The sequence below is a fragment of the Patiria miniata genome, unplaced genomic scaffold (assembly GCF_015706575.1).
Source record: "Patiria miniata isolate m_02_andy unplaced genomic scaffold, ASM1570657v1 HiC_scaffold_9, whole genome shotgun sequence".
Classification (NCBI taxonomy): domain Eukaryota; kingdom Metazoa; phylum Echinodermata; class Asteroidea; order Valvatida; family Asterinidae; genus Patiria; species Patiria miniata.
The window spans coordinates 14,908,364-14,933,795 of NW_024037076.1; the positions used below are offsets into that span (position 1 = coordinate 14,908,364).

Genomic DNA, 25,432 nt, shown 5'->3' on the forward strand with positions numbered 1-25,432 from the left:
AGTAGCAGTCAGTGTAACCGTTGCATCTTTGGTAGTCTTGAATACATTGACCGTTGTAGTAGCATTGCCACTCATATGAACTGCAGCCGGAGTAGGGTGGTTCAGTGGTAGAGTCTGGAATTTAAAAATGTGGTTTAAAAAGACAGTACGATATATGTTTCATAAGCAAAGATGTGACATATGCCATCTTTAACAAACTCTTTTTGTTTTGAATATTCATTTAGAAAATAATCTCCTGTGCTCATCTTCGCTAAAGTAATACTCAGTAGGTCCAAAAACACATTGACCTTCGTAATTTATTTTGTAGTATCGCCACTTACATCATCTGCCGCCGTAGTAGAGAGGTTTTGGAAGTGAAGTTATCAATAATTAAGCTTTATATTGCAGCCAACTTCTTAAACTTTCGCTGAAAAAGTAGTCGGAAAATAGCAGCGACACCTCATCTTCAAACTTGTCATAATTTGTCTTTGCAAATCCATATTAAACCTATAATCAGACATGATCTGGCAACATAGCGGCGGCACGCTAGAGGCTAGTTGGAAAGTCAAGAACCTTGATTTTTACATGGTCATTTTACTTTCCTGCCTCACCGTTACAGGGCGCCCTGAAAATAGCCAACTGATTGTTCAGATTTTTAACTTCATTTAATATTTTCCGGATATAAACTTACCACTGTTACAAGTAACTCCTGCGTCCTCATTATGCCCACAGTTATGGCTAAACCAGCCAGCATGATTGCATTCAGCTATGCTAGATTCATATCCTTGGCAGTTAACATTGTCTAGCATGATCGGACCTGATCCTTGACCGAAGTGAGCGCCGCTCCAAGCGTTGGATGCAGAAGGGTAACCAAGCATGCGACAGACGACATCAGCATTATTAAGGTCCCATCCATCATCGCAGACTGTACCCCACTCGCCTTGGTAGAAGACCTCAACTTGACCCTCGTAAGAAGAGCTTCCATTCACGAAACGAACTGGAGCTAAAGTAAGAGAACATGAAATGCTTCGTGGGTTAGGTTACTCACTGTAAAATACTTCAATTTAGTAAAAGATTAAAAACACACACATAGACACCCACGGTTGTTCGTGGTGTAAATGGAGGATTTTCTTTTGTTCCTCTTCCATTTTCCTTTGTTTGTACTAACTTTTTCGCAACAGCTCTATTTGGTTTTGTACACGTTTTCTAATCGAGGTCGTCCTCGATTTGGTCCATGTCCTCGATTCACCGATGATGTTGCACGTGTGTGTCCTCGATTTACACAATAAACAAACTCATCGGTTTCATTTTACTGCGTCTCATGATAAAACCTCCCATAATGTCTTGAACACGATCGTCAATTGTGGACTTCCAGGAATTGTGGAAACTATTGTCCTCTTCTGTTCAACGTCCCCTATTGAATGCATAAGCAAACCCGCTTACACATTATACTTATGGGGAAGACCTTTGTTTCCTTTTTTTTTGTTTTCCTTTGTTCCTATTGAAATATCAAACTCCAGAGCGTTTCGGGTATGAGTAGGTTGATTTCTAAAGACGTCCTTATTATGGGATCTATTGTTCTATTGTGTTTTCTACCCCATGAGGAACCCTGTACATGCACTTTGGTTTCATTACTGCGTCTATGAGATATCACATTGTCAGTTCAAACATGTGTCAAAATGATGAACAGCGCATGAGCGCAAGTCAAAACTCGATTATAATTCAGTTCTCGCTCGGTAAACTGGCTGTCGCCCCAATCAGCATCGACAATATACGGACCAGGAACCAGTCTACTCGCATGGCGGTCTTGTTTAGCACGTACAAAAAACCCAAACCAAAACAAAAGCCTTTCTTGTTTCAGATGGTTGCATAAACTTCAAATAGCCAAAGTGGTTTTCATTAAAATACAAGCCAAAAAAAAGCTTTGCATGACAAAACTAATTTGATTTTGTTGACGAGCAACGGACAGTGCATCTATAAAATCGCCAGTTTGAGAAAGGACTTATCTCCAATTAAATCATGTGGATCAGTAATATTGAGGTCATTAATTTCAATGCAACTTGACAATAAGACGTGGATACACCTTTTCGGATGGAAAATGTAAGAAAAAAAATACTATTTTTCATGACAAGTTTGGCGGTGATTGGACGAACAAGTTTGAATTACCTGAGCATTCAACACCGGCATCTTCACTGTGAGAGCAGTGTTCAGAGTAAAAAGATGTGCAGTCAAGTATTGAGCTTTCCGAACCGTTGCAGTGCACATGCACAAGGTCAATAGGACCAACACCCGGGCCATAGGTAGCGTAACCCGGGGCATTAATGGCTGGTCCATATCCAAGCTGTCTGCAGATGACTTGGGCCTCGTTCATGTCCCAGGAATGGCTGCAAGCCGTTCCCCAGGAACCGTTGACAAACACCTCTACTCTGCCTTCATAGATGGTGCTGCCATTCACTAATCGTATCACGGAGGAGGGTGGATTGACGTCTACAGTGGGAGCAACGGTGTTTCCTATAAAACATGATGAATGGAAGAAATGGTTTGAAATACACATCCAGTCTAGTTATTGTAACTGTTGAAGTAAAGTCTATTTTGTATGACAATAAAATATCTGCAGATATGAGTAGTTAACACAACAGTTGAAATCATCTTCCCCATGGTAACAGTCTGAGTATCCGTTGCATCTTAGGTAGCCTCGAATGCTTTGGCCGTTGTAGTAGCATCGCCACTTGTATGAACTGCAGCCGTAGCAGAACGGTTCGGTAGAGTAGTCTGGGATTAAAGTGTAGTATAAAACAAAGGTATCTATACACATTGAGTAAGAAATTTCACAGAAACTGATTTGTTGTACACATTTACCGGTGCAGTTGTATTCATCTTCGCCATAGTAGCAGTCCGAGTATCCGTTGCATCTTTGGTAGTCTTGAATACATTGACCGTAGTAGTAGCATGCCCACTCATTTGAACTGCAGCCGGAGTTGGATGGCTCAGTGGTATAGTCTGAAAGCGAAAAGACAGCGAGATGAATTATTTAAAAAACTTGGAGAATGTTTCAACTTTAGGAAACTGTTTTGTTGTAGACATTTACCGTAACAGTTGGATTCATCTTCGCCATAGTAGCAGTCAGTGTAACCATTGCATCTTTGGTAGTCTTGAATACATTGACCGTTGTAGTAGCAAAGCCACTCATATGAACTGCAGCTGGAGTACGGTGGTTGAGTGGTAGAGTCTGGAATAATTTTAAAATGTGGTTTAAAAGACAGTAAGATATATGTTTAATAAGCAAAGATTTGACATATGCCATGTTCAACAAACTCTATTTGTTGTGAATATTCATTTAGAAATTAATATGTTGTGTTCATCTTCGCTAAAGTAAATCTCAGTAGGTCCAAAAACACATTGACCTCTGTAAGACATTCTGTAGTATCGCCTTGTACATCATCTGCAGCCGTAGTAGGGAGGTTTTGGAGCGTGGTTATGAATGGGGAAGTGAAGTTCTGATTGAGCTTTATCTTGCAGCAAACTTCTCAAACTTTCGTTCAAAAAAAGCAGTTGGAAAATAGCAGCGACACATTATCTTCAAACTTGTCATAGTTTGTCTTTGCAAATCCAGTTAAAACCTATCATCAGACATGATCTAAGAGAAAGGTAACATAGCGGCTTGTGAGGAGCTAGTTCAAAAGTCAAAAACCTTCATTTTTACTTGGTCATTTTACTTTCCTGCCTCACCGTTACAGGACGCCCTGTCAAGGGCAACTGATTCTTCAAATTTTCAACTTCATTTAATATGTTCCGAGGATTAACTTACCACTGTTACAAGTAACTCCGGCGTCCTCATTATGCAGGCAGTTATGGCTAAGCCAGCCAGCATGATTGCATTCAGCTATGCTAGATTCATATCCTTGGCAGTTGACATTGTCTAGCATGATCGGACCTGATCCTTGACCGAAGTGAGCGTTGCTCCAAGCATTGGATGCAGAGTGGTAACCAAGCATGCGACAGACAACACCAGCATTATGAATGCCCCAATAATCATCGCAAACTGTACCCCACTCGCCTTGGTAGAGGACCTCAACTCGACCCTCGTTAGAAGAGCTTCCATTAACTAGACGAATCGGAGCTAAAGTAAAAGAACATGAAATGTTTCGGGGGTTAGGTAAGAAGACTTTTGAAATAAACTTACTGTAACGTGCCTCAAGTTACTTCAAGTTGAAACACACACACACACACAGACACACCCAGACTTGTTTCACATACCTAGTGTGGACTTTCCTTTCTTTTCGTGTAGTTAAGGAACACCAGTGGAAAAACTCATTTTTCTCAAACTGTGAAAACTCTTACGACCCAATTTTTTTTCAATGATTCCCTTTAGTGTTTCTCTTCATTCTGCTACAGATAAACCTAACCCAAAAATGCCTCTAAACCTGTTTTCCAGAAATGGGGAAACACTGTGTGGACGTGGGCAAGTCCACACTTCGTCGCTGCTACCTACATTATGTGGACGTCTTTTGTTCGGAAGTCCACACTGCGTATGTAAGACAAGCTCATCAGTTTCATTACTGCGTCTATGAGATGTCACATTGTCGGTTCAAACACGGGTCAAACGAATGAACAACGCATGATTGCAAGTCCAAACTCGACAATGATCAAGTTCTCGTTGGGTAGACTGGCTCTCGTTCCGATCAGTTTCAACAATATACGGACCAGGAACCACTCTACTCGCATGGCTGTCCTGTTTAGCACGCACAAAAAACCCAAAAAACAACAAAAGCCTTTTTTGTTTCAGATGGTTGCATACACCTAAAATAGCCAAAGAGGCTTTCGTTAAAATACAACAAGTAAAAAAAATGCTTCAGGACAAAATTAAATTAATTTTGCTGACGAGCAACGGACAGTGCATCTATAAAATCGCCAGTTTGAGAAATGACTTATCTTCAATTAGATCATTTGGACTGGTAATATTAACGTCATCAATTTCAATGCAACTTGACAATAAGACGTGCATACACCTTTTTCAGATGGAAAATGTAAAACAAAATACCAATTTTCTTGTAAAGGTTTGGCGGTGATTTGACGAACAAGTTTGAATTACCTGAGCATTCAACACCAGCATCTTCACTGTGAGAGCAGTGTTCAGAGTAATTGGATGTGCAGTCGAAAATTGAGCTTTCCGAACCGTTGCAGTAGACATGTACAAGGTGAATAGGACCAACACCCGGGCCATAGGTAGCGTAACCCGTGGCATTAATGGCTGGTCCATATCCAAGCTGTCTGCAGATGACTTGGGCCTCGTTCATGTCCCAGGAATGGCTACAAGCCGTTCCCCAGGAACCGTTGACAAACACCTCTACTCTGCCTTCATAGATGGTGCTGCCATTCACTAATCGTATCACGAAGGAGGGTGGATTGACGTCTACAGTGGGAGCAACGGTGTTTCCTATAAAACATGATGAATGGAAGAAATGGTTTGAAATACACAACGAGTCTAGTTGTTGTAAATGTTTAAGGAAAGTCTCTTTTGTATTACAATAAAATATCTGCAGATATGAGTAGTTAACACAACCGTTGAATTTATCTTCCCCATGGTTGCAGTCTGAGTATCCGTTGCATTTTTGTGAGCCTTTCATACATTGGCAATTGTGGTAGCATCGCCACTCGTATGAAATGCAGCCGTAAGAGAGCGTTCGGTAGTGTAGTCTGGGATTTAAGTGTAGTATAAAACAAAGGTATCTATACAAATTGAGTAAGAAATTTCCAAGAGACTGATTTGTTGCACAAATTTACCGTTACAGTAGTATTCATCTTCGCCATGGTAGCAGTCCGAGTATCCGTTGCATCTTTGGTAGTCTTGAATACATTGACCGTAGTAGTGGCATGCCCACTCATATGAACTGCAGCTGGAGTTGGATGGCTCAGTGGTGTAGTCTGAAAGCGAAAAGACAGCGAGATGAATTATTTACAAAACTTGGAGAATGTTTCGTACTCAGTGAACTGTTTTGTTGTAGATATTTACCGTAACAGTTGGATTCATCTTCGCCATAGTAGCAGTCAGTGTAACCGTTGCATCGTTGGTAGTCTTGAATACATTGACCGTTGTAGTAGCATTGCCACTCATATGAACTGCAGCCGGAGTAGGGTGGTTCAGTGGTAGAGTCTGGAATTTAAAAGTGTGATTTAAAATACAGAAATATATATGTTAAATAAGCAAAGATGACACTTATGGAGTTGGAAAATAGCAGCGACACTTCATCTTCAAACTTGTCTTGGTATGTCGTTGCAAATCCAGTTAAAACCTATAATCAGACATGATCTAAGAGCAAGGCAACATAGCGGCGGCACGTTAGGAGCTAGTTGGAAAGTCATGTTGAATGGAAGAAATGGTTTGAAATAAACATTGAGTCTAGTTTTTTCTTTGTTCTCCTCCTTCTTGTTGCCCCCCAAATCCCAATGACTTTGTACATGATTTTATATGGATTTTTAATTCAATTCATGAGTTTTCCTCTGCCTTATGTGTTTTTTTGTGGATAAATATAGTTTTGCAAAAGTATCCTATGTGTTTCCGGGTTTAAGGATCGTGTTCCTTCCCTCTGTTCGTGGATATCCTGAGCAACCCCAGTGCACGCCCTTGCATGTTACTTGACAAATGATACGCTGGAAAGTTTCAATTACGCGAGGGAAACGTTGGAGTGATATTTTTACCGATATTATACCCTGGTGGCTTAAGGGTCGTCCATGCCTGCCAACTATTAAATACACTTAAAAAACTGCGTACGCTACACGTGTTCTTATGATAGTTTTCTTATTAGTTGCATTAGTTAATTCTCAAGATCAGAACAACAACGTGCATTGTTGTTAATTATGTAGCCATGAATTTTAGTCTAAAGATAATACTTGATAGGATTTAAAAATGGAAGTATTTTTAACTTACGTTTATGAGCACCGATATTTTTTTACATCGCTTGCCGTGGTAATAATGAACACACCACAGAGGTGCGTTTGGTGCCATGGTGCATAACCACTGCTAATAGTTTGGAAAAGTCACTGCAAAATTTCATGTTGATCAGGCAAATACAAATTTGCAGGACACTTCAATTCAAACAGTACTCCAGAGCATACTACATGTATAGGGCCAAGTCAAGTCAGAGTGAAATTCATTCAATCAAACTGACGCTGTTTTCACTTGAGTGATCCTTGTTTTAAAGTTCACGTATTTCAATAGAAAGAAATAAGAGATATTTGCTCGCTAAATCGCCTGATCTTTTCCGGTTTGAAAATAATAAAATCAACGTTATTTTGTTCACAACAAATTCAATGTAATTCCAAATTTGCAATTTCTACCCCATTTTTATCCCTCTAAAATGGCACTTGCCAGGGCACTCAGAATAATGTCCCTATGCCATGTTTTAGTTCAGACATTGGTCTTTTCATATCTAGTGAGAACATTTTGGCTTATTGTATAGCCTTTGTGCAGAACCGCTCCAAAAACGGTAAATTTCACAAAAACCTTAAAAAGTGTATTTTCAGTGTTTTCTTTGTTTTGAGTAATAACTTGTATAATTGGTATTGTTCATGAATCTAGCACATTTTCACAAACAGAATCAGACTGTGTATCATTTTTAAACCAGTGGATGCATAGTAAGTCGTGTACTCCCCCCTCTACACCTGGCTAAGCCCCGCCCACTCCCCCGTGCCACCAAATTGTGAACTTGTATGTTGCATAACGAAACAAATGTAAATAAATAATATGCAAGCGATCACTTTAGAAATAACATTGCTTTGGGTTGAGGGTGGGGTGTGACCACCCACCAATAACTTGGCATTGTCGGTACAATCATTGTCACATGGGAAAAACTCCTGTGTTTGCAAGCCGCAATAATGGCCATATTCATTGTCCTCTGATTGAAGTGCACCATTATTCAAATGATGTCCAGCCCTCCCCTCCCAGCTAGGCCCCGCCCCTTCCCTTGCCACCAAATTCAGATTTTGATTTCTGCATGTATTTGCCTGAATTAAATTGTAAATACTAGATATCAATCTGCAAGTGAACCTTTTACAATCCACACCAACAGCCATCTCACAGCCAGCCCCTTCCCCTGCCACCCCCACTCACAATGCTCAAAGAGAACCACGCCCTCCCCAACAAGTCAACAAGTACAATTTTGTTGAGATTACATACATGCGTATGGCCTTGGGGAAAGTCTGAATTATGTAAGGTGGTTTTTTTTTTACTACACGGGGCAGCTTGGAATATTCGAAAAGCGAGGAGGAGAAGGGGTGTGTATGTCGCGTGGGTGGATGGGGGTGGGAAGGGTGATCTGGACACTGTACACATTTGTTTATATTGCAAGTTCCTTTGGAACTACAGTAAAAGGTGTGGTGAACAAAATGACGTTTATTTAAAAAAGAAACCCACAAAAGATCCGGCGATTTAGAGAGCAACTATAACTCTTATTTGTTTATATTGAAATACATGAACTTTAAAACAACGATCACTCCAGTGGCAGCTCCGAGAGAACACAACATCAATTTGATTGCATGAATTTCACTCTGACTTGACTTGGCTATATACATGTAGTTAGGGTCTGAAGTATTTTTTTAAGTGGAAGTGTCCTCCAAATTTGTATTTGCCTGATCAACAAGAAATTTTTGTGACAGTGGTCACCGTGTGTTCATTATTACCATGGCAACCGTTGTAAAGACATCGGTGCTTATAAACTTAAGTCAAAAATACTTCCATTTTCAAAACCTATCACGAAAGTATTATCTGAAGACTGAAATTAATGGCTATATAATTAACAAGAAAATGCTCAGTATGTAACGTGGCCGCCATTGGTGCGAGAAGCCCATGTAATTTTCACCTTTCAATCTGTACCATTTTCTTTGTTTTGACGTACGTTTCTGATAGTTATTACATGAATCATTTGCGGAGCATTAAATAACATCACCAAAAATGTGTGGGTTGAAAACCCACACATTTTTGGAAAAAAATCAGTAAGCAGTGGTACGTATATAGTCCCTATGGCAGTAACAATGGATGAATACAATTGCCGGAATACAGAAATTATGCCCAAAATGTTATCTAGACAAGAGTTTGGAAAAATACATAAAAAACACCTCTAGTGGTAACAGCAATAGAACCAAGAGTGTCATATAATATAGAGTAATGGTCAACCAATATTTTGTAGGAAAATTGGTCAAAGTATATGCAAATCAACATGGGGATCACAGTGTGCTGTACCCCTCCCTTTCAGAAAAGAAAAACCAAATACCCGCCAGAAAGGGTTAAAATCTGTAAGCACTTGTGGTTCGGTGGGGAAGTTGATATTTTTTTAACACAATTAACACATTAACCCATTAACAAAACATTCCCTGCTTGTATGAAAAAACCTGTAGTTTATAAGCACCAATACATTTAAATTGCTTGCCATGCAACAATGGATGCACCACAGAAGTGTGGCCATGTTGACTACGGACGACAGTTTGGAAGAGACTCAAAATGTCATGCTGATTACGAAATTACGATTTTGGAGGGCATATAGCAGCACCCACAACGGTACTATATTCGGCTTTATATGTGCTTGATCTGACTATAATTACACGTAGGGCCAAGACAATTCAATCAATCAAAATAGAGGCCATTTTGAGTTTTCACTAGAGTGATAGTTGTTTTAAAGTACATTTATTTTAATATAAAAATATGAGTTATTTGCTCTCGTAATCGCCATATCACTTCTCTGTATTGAAAATAATAAGATAAATGCAATTTTGTTTTACAGCATTATGTACATGTACCATATACATGTATCCATAATACGCCCCCGCGATATTCCAAACCACTCCCACGTAGACAAAAAATAGCCAAACCTACATAGTGCACTATAGTGCATATAAATATGTGGACTCTCCGCAAGGCAATATGTAACCTTAACAATATAGGTGGTAGATCATTTTTATTTTTATTTCATGTTCTGTGCAATTCTTTGGGAGGGGGAGGGGTAGTTGCTCACAATGAGCTCTGAAATAGGAAGAGGAATGGCAGGGGGTGGGCTGTGAGATGGGTACGCCTGTTGGTGTAGATTATGAAAGCTTCACTTGCAAATTGATATGTATTTTCAATATTAATTTAGGCAAATACATGCAGAAATCAAAATCTGAATATGGTGGCAAGGGAAGAGGCGGGGCTTAGCTGGGAGGGGAGGACTGGATATCATTTGAATAATGTGCACTCCAATCAGAGGACAATGGATATGGCCATTATTATTCATTGCGGCTTGCAAACACATGAGTTTTGCCCATGTGACAATGATTGTACCGATAATGCCAAGTTATTGCAGAGTGGTCACACCCCACCCTTAACCCCAAGCAATGCCCCCGGGGTGGGGAAAGGGGAGGCTGTGAAAAGGAAGTCTATGTTATTTCTAAAGTGTTCACTTGCATATTATTTTTTACATTTGTTTCGTTATACAACATACAAGTTCAAAATTCGGTGGCACACGGGGGTGGGCGGGGCCGAGCCAAGTGTGGAGGGGGGAGTACACGACCTACTATTCATCCACTGGTCTAAATATAATACACAGACTGATTCTGTTTGTGAAAATGTGCTAGATTCTTGAACAATACCAATTATACAAGTTATTACTCAAAACAAAAGAAAACACTGAAAATACACTTTTTAAGGTTTTTGTGAAATTTACCATTTGTGGAGCGCTACTGCACAAAGGCTATACAATAACGCAAAATTTTATCACCAGATATGAAAAGACCAATGTCTGAACTAACCATAACCGAAGGGAAATTATTCTGAAAGCCCTGGCAATTGCCATTTTGGAGGGATGAAAATGGGGTAAAAAATGCAATTTTGCTAGTTGTAAAAACATGCTGTATTGTAGGGCCTAAAAATATTATAAAGGAGATTTTTCAGAAGTTTTTCTTTTTTTCTTGTAAGGGTAAAGATGATACCTTGTTGTGATATAGTTACTTTTGTGACATTACTGACATTGCCCAAAAATTGCCAAAACACGTAATGGCACGTAACCATGGTATCGGGCAAAATAAAAGTTTCAAAAGTCTATTTTGGTTACTTGCTCCCTAAGTTCTTTCATCCCACAAAGTATAAGGATTTCTGTTGAACGTGTACAGTTATATGAAGTATTTATACGAAATGACTCTTAATCACTCTGTTTAAGACCGTTTGGAGCCTGGGTGATGATAATTAACCGAGCCGAAGGTTGATAGAAAAGATATGAACCTCTAAAAAAACTAAAAGAAATTGTTCACTTCTTTCTTCCAATTGACAAAATGTTAAAACTATTGTGGCTGTAAGCAATATGTAATTGCTTCATAAAAATACTTAGTTTTAGATGAGAAGAATTTAAACGATAATCTGAAGTGACGTACAGTTGAATACGTGTTGTATATGGGCAAAAACGACTGGACTCCATCCCCACTGCATTTTTTTACCATTAAAACAGTGGCCTTTGTGTGTCAATTAATCTGTAAACAATTTGCGAATTTGATTGCAGTGCAACTCGATTCTTGTCTCGTCGCATTGCTAAGAAGTAAAATCTTCAGCAATCAAAATTAGAAAATGAAATCCTTGGTTGGATTTGTTCAATAATCAGTTCTTGTTTGACAATAGAGTTTGCACCGGTATGTTTGAGTGGCGGGCGGTCACAACGTTATAGGGAAGTGTTTTATTGTTAACGAAATAAGAAACGAGTTATGGGGACTTTCTGCTGTCACCATAGCGTCTTTGGTCCCTTAAATACCTTGGGACAACACGTATGTTGTCCCCACAGTCATGGCACAAGAATTGGTGTCTTTACATGTATTTGCACAAGAGCACAATGAAGTCCAATTTTCAACTAACAAATACTACCGCAATTGTGTTAATTTTCAGGTGATACAAAAGCGGAGACGAGTGCAATTTGATCGTTAATGAATCTTAATACATCATTGAAATCGTTGAAGTTGATAAGACACAGACATGCCTGCAATGAATGCAAAAAAAGGAAGCTTACCCGCAATCGCATGTTCCGATGGTATATCAGATGTCTGATCTGGAGTGGTGGTTTGCTCGTAGAATACCTGTGTTACTGTAAAATGCAAAAACAAATCATGAATTTAATGGCCATTAATATAATTGTATGACATAAGTATCACGCGTATGGTTTTAATTGTGTGGTCTATGTCGGAGGGAGGAGCCGAGTGAGTCACAGTTTCTTATTATTAGAGTGCGTTCGATTACTTCCCCCAGCTTATTACTCGCGCCTCGCGTGATGACAGACATGCGCAGTGGATCTAAATATACAAACGGTTTCGGGTAAAATTTCGTGCAAGAGCTGGAAAATTGAACTTTGACATGACACAGGCTGCATCCGAATCAACTGTCTAAAGCTAGGTCTAGGTCCACGCCCATTGAAAATACGCGGGACGCGCTGACAATAGACGTATAGCCGTAGCTCCGGAAGCCCGTTTCGGACACAGCCTGAGGTGCCCGCCAGACGTCACGTTGGCAGACATGTTTATTGCATGGCCTTATGGGATACCCAAGTAACCGGCTTGGCGAGTCGGTTACTTGGGCCTGCAGGCTCGAGTAAACGCATGAAGTCACGTGAGAGGTAAATCGAACGCTGTCGCGCTTGCACGAGTAAGCACGGGGGAAGTAATTATCGAACGCACTGAATAAGACCTTTCATATCTCTCGACTGAGGTTGTGCGACTAGTAATTACACCCTCTGTAGTAACACGTCGGTAGGGTAGAAAGATGTGGAAAGCATGTATTCCAACAGCCTTTGTAATCTCTTCCGATGAGATCCCTTAAAAGAACGCCACAAGTATGGAGTTTTTGGTTTTGAAATTTGTCTTTTTGGACGAAAGCCAATTAGGTTCAGCTATGTTTGTATTAGTAACAATTCACTGAAACAACAACAACTTTATATCAGGGGTGTGAGTGACCACTGATAAAAATAGCTGAAAACAGCTGAAAAAGGTGTAAAAAAGCTGAGCTTTGGAAATCTCCTATACTTTTGCACACTGCAAGTGAAGGGGAAAAAAGCTGAAATCCAAAACAAAAACAGCTGAAATCAGCCATAAAGCTGAGATTTCACACCCCTGTTATATACAGTCTGACGCTGCCACGTCTGCTGTACCCTTGTACTGATTATGAGGGTACCGGGGTACCAGCCAACTAACATGCAAAAAATAGGCCAGGGAATATGAACGCTACAATTTAATGCCACGCCTCTAAATATAAAAGCGTGAGTTTCCGATGGATCCACGTCTGATTTTTTCTCATGAATATAAATGTATTTGTAAATGTTTATGTGTTTATGAAAGGTAGGCACCATTTTCCCACTGTGGCCTAATGAGTGCCCCACCCCCTCCCTATTTTCAAAAGGCTGCCACGCCTCTAAAAGGGTGACTTGGTGATGGTTTTACATCTGATATTTGTTGTGATAAATGTCTCATGAATATAAATGTCTGTCATGTGTCAAGTTTATTTCGTATAGGAAAGGTAGGCACATTTTATTTTTCGCGGTGGACATGATGAGTCCCCCCCCCCCTATTTTAACAAAATGGCTGCCACGTCTCTAAATTGGTGAGTTGGCGATTGTTCCACATTTGAAAAAAAATATCTGATGAATGAATATGTTTGTGTGCAGTTTGTGCTTTTATGAAGGGTAGGCAAAACATTTTTTCACAGTGGGCATATGAGTCCCTATTTTTAAAATGACTGCCTAAAAGGATGAGTCGGTGATGGCTCGACATCTAAAACAAATTATTTCATGAATATAAACGTCTGTGCAAAATGTTACGCTTTTATGAAAACGTGCACAATTCATCAGTATTTTTGTCACACATCCGCTAGACTATTACTTACAGTTACCGATTTAAGCATTTAAAGTTTGACTTAACAAAACAAAAACAAATGTGAAAATAAAGTAGGCTATAAGCGTGGTAGTAGGATGGAAAGTGGAAGTACATGCTGCGGTTGTTGCTGTGACAAAAACACAAAGAAACAGCAAGGGGTCGATGTTTCCCGAGTCCTTTACAACCGTATCCACAACAGACGCGTAAGGTGGAAATGCAGTGCTTTCAAAGTGATAACTGGCGGGTAGGACCTATTATACCTCTTCGTGGGAGACCACTGGGGAAATGACAAATGTCCCATCTATGTTTAGAACCCTGTAGTTTCTTGCTTTGTGGCAGTTTAAAATTGCAATGCCTGACTGCCGGTGAATGTCCCCTACTAATATTTCGTTGATGGGGAAAGCCATTGGCAAAGTTCCCGTATCAACGTATGTGTAGATGTGTAACGCTACAATGTCGCAATACTTTTTTCACCTTGTGACAAACTTATAAGGCTCACATACCACCAATGTAAATATATACCACAGTTCATAAAGTAGTTGCTATTACTTTAAAAAAAAAAAATGATCTCAATGGCACACCCCCCCCGGCCGCAAATTTTCTTTCCCAAACTACATACACATACATGGTCGTTCAGCGCCCTCTACGATACTTTTATGATACGTACACAGGTACATATTATTTTTTTCCAGGTATTGTTGAGTAGTGCAATAACTCAGTCGATAGGATCGTGGTTTTGCACCGCGTGGTTCTGGGCTCGAGTTACCGTTTTGTACCCTATTTTTTTTCTTTTCTAATCTGAGGCTTCGGAGGATTTTTTTAAAGGGAAATAAAGTCATTTTAAAAAGGGAAATAAAGGAATTCACGTTCGAATTCATTCCTTTTTTTCATAATTTTATATTTTCTTCTCATCTCTTTAGAGAAGTAAAGTCCAAAACGCCATAGCGTACACCTTATGCGAATGTCGTTTGGGGAAAAAAATCACCCCGGCCTAAGGCTTTGATGTGGGGGCACGTGTATTATTTGTAGAGGTAAAACACTTGTCACACTGCCTAATTTCTTTTCTCTATTAAAAACCCACTGCAAGATTTAATCCAATTAATTTGTCTTCATTAACGTTTTTATGAGTACACATTAATTTTTTTGACAATTTATAGGTTATTCATAAATTACGCCAATGACCTAAATTCGTCACAAAACGAACACCAATCTTGGATTTGCGATATTATCCCTAATATCGCAAATTGGACTCCGGCCTATTGGCGTAGACACTTAAATTTTAACTTTAAATGGATCTCTTTGTGTATATCATCGCCTGGCCTTGTTTCAAGTAGGCCTGTTAATGCAAAGATTTTTCCTGAAACAAATGGTTTATTGAGCACAAAGTAATATATTTTAACCAATAAATACATCGGGCAGAACAAAATCTAAAATTTCTTGATTTTTTAAGGAAAATATCCTTTAGTATATATTTGGCGACAGTGTACAATTACCACATATTTTAATAATTGGTGGACTTAGAAAAGTCGTCTGCTGTTATCAGTCGTGTCTCGCAAAGTCTCATTTGTGATGTGAACGGATTTTTTGAGGGGTAACGGACGCGAAAGAAAACTTGACACCCTTCATACGACCGTTTACGTAGGATGAAAAATTAGTAGCGAAAAAGTGAATTAAAGCACTTTTTCACTCATTTGATGAAATTAGATTTTTAGTATGTTAAATAGTGATATTTCCTAAATTCAACTGCATTTTGTTCTAGGTCAGGCCCTGTTTTGTTCTAAATTGACCGGACTAAAATGGAAGTGGCATTGCTGGTCATACTGTTGGGAGCTCTGACCAATCAGATTATGTGGATTTATTGAGGTGTTGTAGAAAACAAATAATTAATGTTTCATACTCGAGCAAAGAAAGAATAATTTCATTCGGTTCACCTCATGAAATTATTCTTGCCATGCACTCACAAACATTTCATTATTTGTATAATATGGGTCAGTAAATAACCCGTATCAAGGATAATATCAGCTGTGTAAAAAGGGTGATATTGCGAAACTCATATTATCACTGAAGATGGAGGTAAATGTACACAGCATAAAGTGGGTACACACAGCCGACGAGTATGGACATAACAGGTCAATGGCTGAGTCCATTTACTTCAGAGGGATATTGTAACAAAACGGGTGCAAACAGTCCACGTGTTTATGCTACAAATGTGTGATTTTACGAATGTCTTTTGACTGACTAACTTACTTTTCCATTACAATTCACTGGCCTGAGACGTACGAAATCTACCTTAATATTCCACTTCTACGATCAACGGCAATAAATTATAGCACTTGAAGTTGAGCACCCATTTATGTATACTAATAGAATGATCTGACTGTAAATTACCATACAAGTTTTCTTGAAAGAGAGGAGTGCAATGATTGGATATCAAAGTTTGTTTGATGGAGAAGGAGAAAGAAGGGCTTTTTTAAGTATATATAAAACAAGTCCCTCTTTCCTCCAGTCAAAATAATTTCTATATCCATGCACAGAACATTCCATGCAGTTTATTCTGCCCTGCATCCTGGCTCGTTAAGATAAAACAAAATTTGTTGCTGTTCGATTAAGTGAACCAGAACCCCATGGTGTCATGCCAAAAAATTGTCCGGTGCGAAAAAGTGTCCGCTCATTAGCATACTGCAATCTGAATCGCCATGCGTCAATGACGTCACATTTTTGAAGGAAGCTTGCTAAATAGTGTTCGCACTTATAGCGTGAATCCGATGGTGTCCTTGCGGTCAGCTTTCAAGACGTCGTGATTGAAATCCTTTTTCATCTAATTTTGATTTATAAACGGTGACTTTTCTACTAACTTGTAGTGTCTGTTTGACTAGATATTTCTGACATGTGACACTTGCATTTGTGTTTTCGTGTCAGGTCAACCTTTTTCGAAACACCGGCATGCGTGTGAAGGTAGCGTGATTTAGTAGTCAATTTACGGATTATTCTTCTTTACTAAAACGGATTCTTTTACATCTTGACACTATATTGTACATAACGGATAGTATTTGGCAAGAAACTTGACGAACAATATGTGGTAAGAATGGACAACATATTGCAGGACCGGGTTGGTCCTATCCGTGCAGGAACGGACAAAGACCTCCTAGTTTGCCATGGGCCTAAACCCGTCGTGCTGCAATGAACCGACAGCGCACGGCAATATTTAGCACCGAATTCTAGGTATTTGGTGCGAATTACATACAGGATAGGTTTAAGAATGTAACACTGCAAAACTGTCAGAAACGTGTTTATCTCCAGAGGATATCCAGATTTTTGTGTTTATTCGCATTTTCGACTGAATTAAATCCCTACATCCTCGATCATTCTGTTCTTTTACAATGTATTCGTCCTGAGGAGTAAGGTTAATACCCTCAAAATCTTAGCGATCTGTTTTTTTTTTGACGGGCAAAAACGTTTGGAAGAATGTGTATTTTGTGACGAATTAACGGTGTTATAAACATGTGTCATAATGACCTTTGAGAAAAATTCCGCAAACGTGCACAAAGTCTTCACAGTTTGAGTCAAGAGAAGCAAAACAAAAGCTTTCCGCAACCATGAGGGGAAAATAATAAAGACACGGCCAATTAACTTACTTTCCTTCTTCTATATTAAGGACCAACAACTCTGATTACACATAAACAACACCTCTGAATACACATACAAAACACCGAAAGAGTAATCATCCGGATAAAAATTGTTGTATTCAATTTGAATAGATTTTATGCGGATGGCTTCTTGCCTTTTGCTTCGTCAGGCTGTAGTAAATTGTATCTCTTTGACATTAAGATTAGTTTCGGGCCAATTTACACACAATATTGTCCATCATCTTAACCTTCCTATAACAACAATGTTCCCATATATTTTGTGTTGGTCGGGAAAATAAATTTCTCAACAAGAACAGTAATTTCGACGAGCACCGCATAAGTTAAAACATAACAATCAGCTATATACATGTATGCAGTATAATAACGCTGGAAATGTCTGTAAACTTATTAAACTTGTTGGCCCTACAGTTGACTTTTCTCTGATTGAAATATTGATGAGGCAGACGGCACTGTAAAACTTGTGCTTAGTCTTCAAACACATTCCTAAGCACTTAAATATACCCACTTTTCACAGGTTTGAATCTACGACATGTTTAGGTTTATGGATGTCTGCGACATGGTTAGGCACACGACGAAGCCTGTTAGTGCCATCAAGCCTTATTGAAAAGTGAATAAAAATGAATTTTTGAGTGGAAGTCAAATGACATGCTAAATACACACTTTCTTCACTCATTTCTTATCAGGGTTGGCGATTTTTTTTAATAAAAAAAATATATATATAAAAAAACATCAGATTTATTTGATTTAAATCAGATTTTTTTGATTTAAATCAGATTTTTTTGATTGTTTTAACTTTCAATTTTTTTCTATGTCTAAACATGTGTCTAAATCTCCCCATGCACCCTCACACCCACAAAGGAGTTTACAGGTTCCTATAATACCCATCATCCACAAAACTCAATAATTGATAAATGCTTATGAAAAACATTGCATTGAATCAGTGATTTAAAAAAAAATCACTTGATTTCTTCTACATTGGTCTACATCATTGGTTCAATGGTACATTAATACTTAAGACACTTCAAAGGAGCATTGCTTGATTTATACAGCTGAGATGTATGGATTATACAGCGTTATGTGTGGATTCAAATGAAAACTTGATTTATGGTATGCGTACATGGCATACCAAAAATATACGACAGTTCTCCATGGGCATGTTGATTTAATAAAAATGCTTCTAATTTTTCAAAACTGGCGGCACTGATTATGTAACTTATAGTGTTTGATTGATGGACCACGGTGGAGAACGGAAATCAGGCTTTGCACCTTTAAAAGGTTTTATATAAATCTCAATCTAAATTTGTAGGGAAAAACATTAGGAAAAAGACTATCAATTGGGACTTTTAATACACTTTTTGATGGTTCATGTAAGCCTTCACCAGCACAGTTGATTTACAATATTACTGTAAACAGATCAAGGAATGATTAAAGCAAACGTGAGTGTTCTATCTTTAAATTAAAAACTTTGAAGAAAATCTTTTAAACTCAGATCTTGCCTTAATCAAAACAACGATTTTGTGTAATTATGCAAAACCTACATTGAGTCAATGGTGATGAAGTAGGGGTGTTTGAATGTGTTAACAACGTCTTACACTAATTAAGTGAAATCGGTTGATTTAAATGATTAAAATGACCCTCAATCAATTGATTTTGCCAAAAATAAGATTTTTACTAAAAAGTGATTTAAACCAGTGATTTTTATTTTAAAAAAATTATTTGATTTAAATCAACGTGATTTAAATCAGGCAACCCTGTGTTTATAAACCTTTTATTACTGATGACACTAACAGGCTTTCATACTGTGCAAAAACCTATAACATTTTAACACTAAACATATGAAAAAGTTGGTACCAACTACAAAACATCGTTTAAACTCTTAGAACCATTTTGACAGTGTTTTTTTTCTTGTAGGCAATTGCTCGCTTTTAGTCAAAAGTGTCCTTTTTACATTGCAAACACAGACTGTTGTGTGCAAATGAAAAAAGTACCGGTTTTTATCAATTGATAAATTATGACAGGAGCTGAAATAACGTTCTAAAAAGAAATAAACCAGCAGGTGAAATACCCCATTTATCCGCTACCTTACGTATAACACTGAGTGTTAGATGCCTCAATAAAATGTACTCGTTGTTGATTTGATGGGTGAGAGTGATGAAAAGCAAACAACTTTTGAATTTCTCAACGGCCACAATTTGCTGGATCCTTAACATCCCGTCCCTGATTGAGCTAATTCGAGATTCTGTCGATAATCGATGTATTCTACGAAAGTGTCTTTAAGCTGTTCTATGATCGTGCTTAGTGCCCACATAAACCTGCCGATCAAAGTGATGCATGCATCATCGCCAGTTGACGTGACGGCCCCTGTGCTCGTGGATCGGTTGCAACAAAGGGTCCAAGTTCTGCATCAGTCTGTTAAGCTAGGTTCACTCATTCTCGAATTATTGCCACGAATAACCCGATCTATCCCGAATAAAATTTCTTGATGGCATCGGGAGAAATTAGCCCCGATTCGCTGTTTGTAAGAATAAAATCTTACATTCCTTACAAAATCATAATTTCTCAGAAATCTGGTATGGAAATTGGTATAAAGTCACTCCATTTTATAACGGACTGACTGGATAAAACTACTGAATTTTCCACAGTGTAGTAAAAAAAAATTCCAAAAGATGCATCAACTCATAACGGAGTGGAGGGATTATTATTCCAAAGGAAAAGAGGATTTAAAACTACTTTTGTGGTATGATCATTTTTGGAAGGAAAGTCATCAAAAAAAGAGTATCCCCTCCAACCACAGAAAATGCAAGAACTTGTATATCTGTATTTATTTCAATGTACGTCTTGAATACTTTAGAGAATTTTGAGTACCTTGCCCGATGTTTCCATGTGAGGGTATTATCATATGTGAGTCCTATGAGTCATATTAAACTGACTCTGTGTGACCCTTTTAATGATGGAGTTGCACATCTGCCTATCCAGAGCTGCTCGGTAGTCAACATGCAGGGACATGTCTGTCAACTAATATCATGAGTAAAACGAAGTTTTTGTCTCTCACGTTTACGCCTGCCTTCCACATGACCCTGGACAATAATTCTTCACGATTGCCTCTTCTCTTCTTGAAACATGACCAAAATATTCGTGTTTACTTCTGTCAATCCTTTGGCACAAGGTGAGCTCATCACAGGCTTCTGACAAAATCACTGGATTTGTTATGCTCCTTCCAATATTTTTTACACATCTAACAACTTTGACAAAAAAAACCCCTTTTTTCAATAATGAGATCGGGATCTGAATTAAGGTAGTCATTGACGTAAACAAGGAGCTCAGATTTGAAGAAATTGGAGTTAACTATGACTCTTGGGCAACTTCTGGAACGACTTAAAGTCCATCCAAATTAAAGCCAAAATTTTTCCATCGGATTTGATCATTTGAATGATACTAGTGTTAATTTTTATTCTCCTAGACTAGTGATAAAAACGAATCATTGAACAATGCTAAAGATTGTGTTAACACGCATATATGCATAGATAATCCACGCATGGATGCTGAAACAAGTTGCAGAAGAAAACACAATTTATTTCATTTGGGACTCAGCCCGAACTGGATAAGAATAATACACATCATGTCGAAATTGGGACTAATTACATACTAATTGTTTGCAGTTTGGGCATTGGGTTGAATTCCAGGTTTTCTACGGAAATTTACATAATTAAGAAGGTAAATTACAGATTACACGATTTGCTTTGAATACGAAAAAAAATCAATTATGTATCAGTCGTTATTTCACAAGTTTGAGCGATTACAAAACTGTACTGCTGGGGTGATTTTGAGATTATACGTACAACAAACTTATCGGTTCATCATAATCCATTTTATGTTTTTCCCCGATTTTGGGAAAAATGTCTTGTTTTCTTGTACGCATCTGGTGTTATGCTCTTTAAATTTAGGAGTGTTTGTCAAAAAAAATCGTTATGGGGTCGAGTTTGCTTCCAAATTAAAAATTTGATCAGAACATTTTTCAATGCTACTCCAATTTAGGAGTAAAATCAGACAATCACTGCAGTATCACTGATTCTAAAACGGAATATATGTGTGTGTCACAGTTGAATGAGAGTAACACACTGAGCAGGCCTAATTAACATGAAGACAATTTGGAGCAATTGGAAGGGTAATTCGTTATAGGGCCTACATTACCTGTTGATGAAGGGAGAGAGAGAAACACCATACACAGCAAGAACGTTTTCATTTTCACAGTGGGTCGCATATTCCCAATTGTTCACTTCCCGTCCCTTGATTAGCTAGCGTACAGTAATTTGGGTCCTTCCTCTATCATTCACTGTTCAGCGATCCAATTCCCACGTTAATCCATGAGATGGTGTAATCAGCGAGTAAACCCACAAAATCAAACTTGGCCTGTGATACCGTGCAGTGTTTTTTTTTTTTTTTTTTTTTGGCTCGCCATGCCTGACTGCTTTTTGTAGCGAAAGTGCACGGTCAATGACTTGTAAATTGTAAGCCTATTTTACCTTGCGATATTGAAAGTTGATTCAAGCTCACGTTGGGTAGACTCCTTTGTTAATAATTGGGATACGACACCTTTGTGATTGCCAATCACTACAAATTCGTGTGGCTGTTGCCTGGCAACATTCTGCGTCCACACGTCTCCATGGTGAGCAATCACAAAGACTGAGTCAAATATTAAATCTGTTTGTAGGTCATGAATAGGCGTAACAGTAGTCTCCCGGAAAGGTACTGGGGTAACCTTTGATTGCAAAGACCTCTTAGTGCGGATAATGCACGCATACCGGTACGCTGCCTTCGGAAGGCCTAATAAGGTCTTCAGGGTCGAGGCCGGGCGATATCGAGTGCTCCGAGTTGGTCTTGAAAAAACAATTTTTCCTATTTTGGAATCTGTTGTTTGAAAGCGTGGCCGTGGTCACAGTGCTTACTATCGCCAGCTTCATTTGATATCTTAAAAATTGACAGAGGAGTCTCTCAATTGTTCGTTCTGATTTTAATTCATTAACATTTCGGCTACGATACAAATATTGACTGATTTGAGTGTAATGGTAAATATATCTGTCCAAGGTGATTCGCGAGGGAAATGGACCGCTCCGTGGATCACAAAGAGGCTAGTTTTACTAACTGATTGATCCAATTGAAATAGTACTACTTTTCAATATGAAATTTATTTTCCCTATTCCAAAATACCTCTAAATGAATGTATGAACCCAACTTTGTAGCGCGTGGGAGGAAAATACGCGCAACCGGTACACCGCATGCATGTGAACACTCTGGTTGCTACGTTGGTTTCTATGCCTATACAGTGAGTTCTTTTTCAGACCGAGGAGCCGTTGTACAGACAAGATCTGATCCTCAAAAATTGCTATATGTATAATTCTAAAGCTTGAGTGGTTCCTGATATAACGGATGCTTATAGGCTACCAAGGGGTCAACATTCACGGTCACGGTTCACAAAAGCCAATTATTGAATGACTTAGACACAAACAGCAAAATAAACAAGCAAAATGTAAAACAAATGTTTTTGCTAGAGTTTCTGCCGCCAATACATTGGATCTACATGGTTATTATCAAAAGCCGTATCAATCAAATCTGTATACACTCATACGTAACAGGTGGGCGTGCAGAAAGGCCCGACCTGGAGGAATTAGGCCTATAGCCTATGCGATATATAATTTTTATACACACAAATATTTGACCAACAATACAACCTTTAATTGAATTTTGTCTAATTTGGCAACAAGTCATCATCTTTTAGAATCATCACCGGCGAAGCCAGGGTTCTCACCCTTGGTGGGCGAGTGGGGTGGGGGGGGGGGGGGGGGCTGGATTTACGGTGGAGGGGCGCCCAATGTCATCCGTGCTGGATGAGTTTCGGATATATTTTGTGCATATGGTCTTTCCACGTAGTCTTCGACAAGAAGGGAATTGTCTCGCTCGCTGGTAGTCACAGACAGGTTGCTTTCCGGAGCTGATGCCGCGGTATATCGACAAGGCCAGCAACAGGATCCAACAGTGTGTTCAAAGCATCCAGAGCGCCGGCCATAGTGCCCTGATCCCGGTCCAGACAAGACTTGCTGCAAAAAATGACAACGCGCATATTTGATTGGATTTATTCTTGCAAACAACCCTTCCGTCATCGATCAAGTTTTAAATAACCACGCACTGTCTCCCTAGGAACTCCTTACCTGTATCGTCTTTTCCAGTTCATTTTCATCTGTCCCAATTCAAGTGTAATATACTGCTACCTATCTTTGTATTTGAGGTATTGTTTCTTTTTTTCAGATGTCTTTTCTTTCCCTTCTTTATGTAGCCCCACCTTGAGTGGCCCTTGTGTAAGGCGACTCATAAAAAAGTCGAAGAACGACACAATTTTAATGGTGACTCAAGTTCTACATTTATACGATAAAGTAAGAAATCCACCTATAAGCTAAAATAACTAGCATTTGACTGGATTCAGAAAAATAACCAAGGCACTTCTTCGAAGAAAATGCAATGTAGGCCTATATGACTTTAACTTCATCCGTAAAGTCCAGATCCATGCTTCTTAGCTTACCTGACACAAACACGATGATGTTGAAGTTTAGCAGAACCAAGATAGCCGCAAGAATTTCGGTTTTCAGTCTCAGGTTGTCATCGCCGCTTCCAGTTGGGGACAAGAGCAGCGATGCAACCAATAGATTTAAGATGGCCCTGTAAAAGGTTACCCGTAGCATCTTTTATCGGTCGAACATACGCATGTAGGGGTAGGAAACCAACAGATCAGTTTTTTTGAGGGGCGGCCTTTGGTGGCGCCACTTACACCCCTATCATACTACTCGAAAACAGGCCACATTCATATCACCAAGGCCAAAATCATATCACCAAGGCCAAATCGTGGGACTAAAAAAAAATACAAAAACAATTAAAAAAACCCCAACCTCTTGGGGGGGGGGGAGCTCAAGCCTCCCGAGCCGATCCCCCCCCCCCCAGGTGAGCCACTGCAACAGATATGGCGAGAGTTGCACACAACATGATAGGGTCGTCTGGGCCAAACAACAGCACAAACAGCGTTTAAACGATCTTGCGGGAGAGATCAACAATTTCCCAGTACCAAAACTCTTTCTTTTAATTTTCACAAAGAAAACTTTTCCAACTGATCTCACTCCGGTTTTGTTCACTCGGACGAGAATAAATGTCTTGTTGGTTCGGAATGGAATTACTGTCAGTTTCTGACAACACAGTTGGATTGTTGATGCTACAGTACCTCCAATTTTCGGCTGATAAATCGAGCAATGGCTGCTCGAGGCTTTCGCTCCTTTCTCCTCCGGATGACTGGCGCCCCTTGAATTTCTTCGAGTCAAGATTCTTTTCTTCTTTTCTTGTTTGTTGCTCCTCCACAAGAGCAGAAACAGCAGGGATGGAAAGCCGACTACCTGAGAGGGACTCCTCGGCTGCTTGGTTGAAATGAACATGTGTCCTCTCATTACAGTCGATGGAGTAATCGGATCGACACATGTAGACGTTTAATGTGCCGTTCTCATCCAGGGAGAACTTGTCACAGCCAGAGGGCAAAAGTGTAAATATCACACTGGTTAAGCCAGGATAGGAAACGAAAAGCAACGTAACAACCAACAGGGTAACACGATCGATTCTGTTCTTCAACAGTGTAATTCTTGAAAATCAAGTTGCACTTTGAGATGCAATAGAACAACAATGCTCCAAACACAACGAATGCAACAAAGCTCAGCCAAAACAAAAACTCTTTGTATACATTAGATAGGTGAAGTCTGGAAAGTAGCAACGGAGGCTGATTGCGAGTTGTACAGTGTTCGTTTCCAGCAGTTTTAAAATGCAAGGGAGGATGGGGGGGGGGGGGCAACGGGGCCCCCCCCCCAAAAAAAAGAAACTTTTTTTTTTAAGTGGCCTTGCAATAA

General features: G+C 39.1%; 1 protein-coding gene across 1 annotated transcript; it reads right to left on the bottom strand.

Annotated features, from left to right (window-relative positions):
* Position 1: 1 nt before the first annotated feature.
* LOC119720900 (deleted in malignant brain tumors 1 protein-like) lies at positions 2-24,232 on the bottom strand (the record flags this gene model as incomplete). The annotated part of the gene is made up of 7 exons (XM_038190767.1): positions 24,073-24,232; positions 12,000-12,074; positions 5,764-5,904; positions 5,072-5,416; positions 3,788-4,099; positions 671-982; positions 2-114 (listed from the first exon to the last, which is right to left on the bottom strand). Coding segments are annotated over exons 1-7 (1,458 nt in total), but the record flags the coding sequence as incomplete, so codon positions are not given.
* Between the last annotated feature and the right edge of the window lie 1,200 nt (positions 24,233-25,432).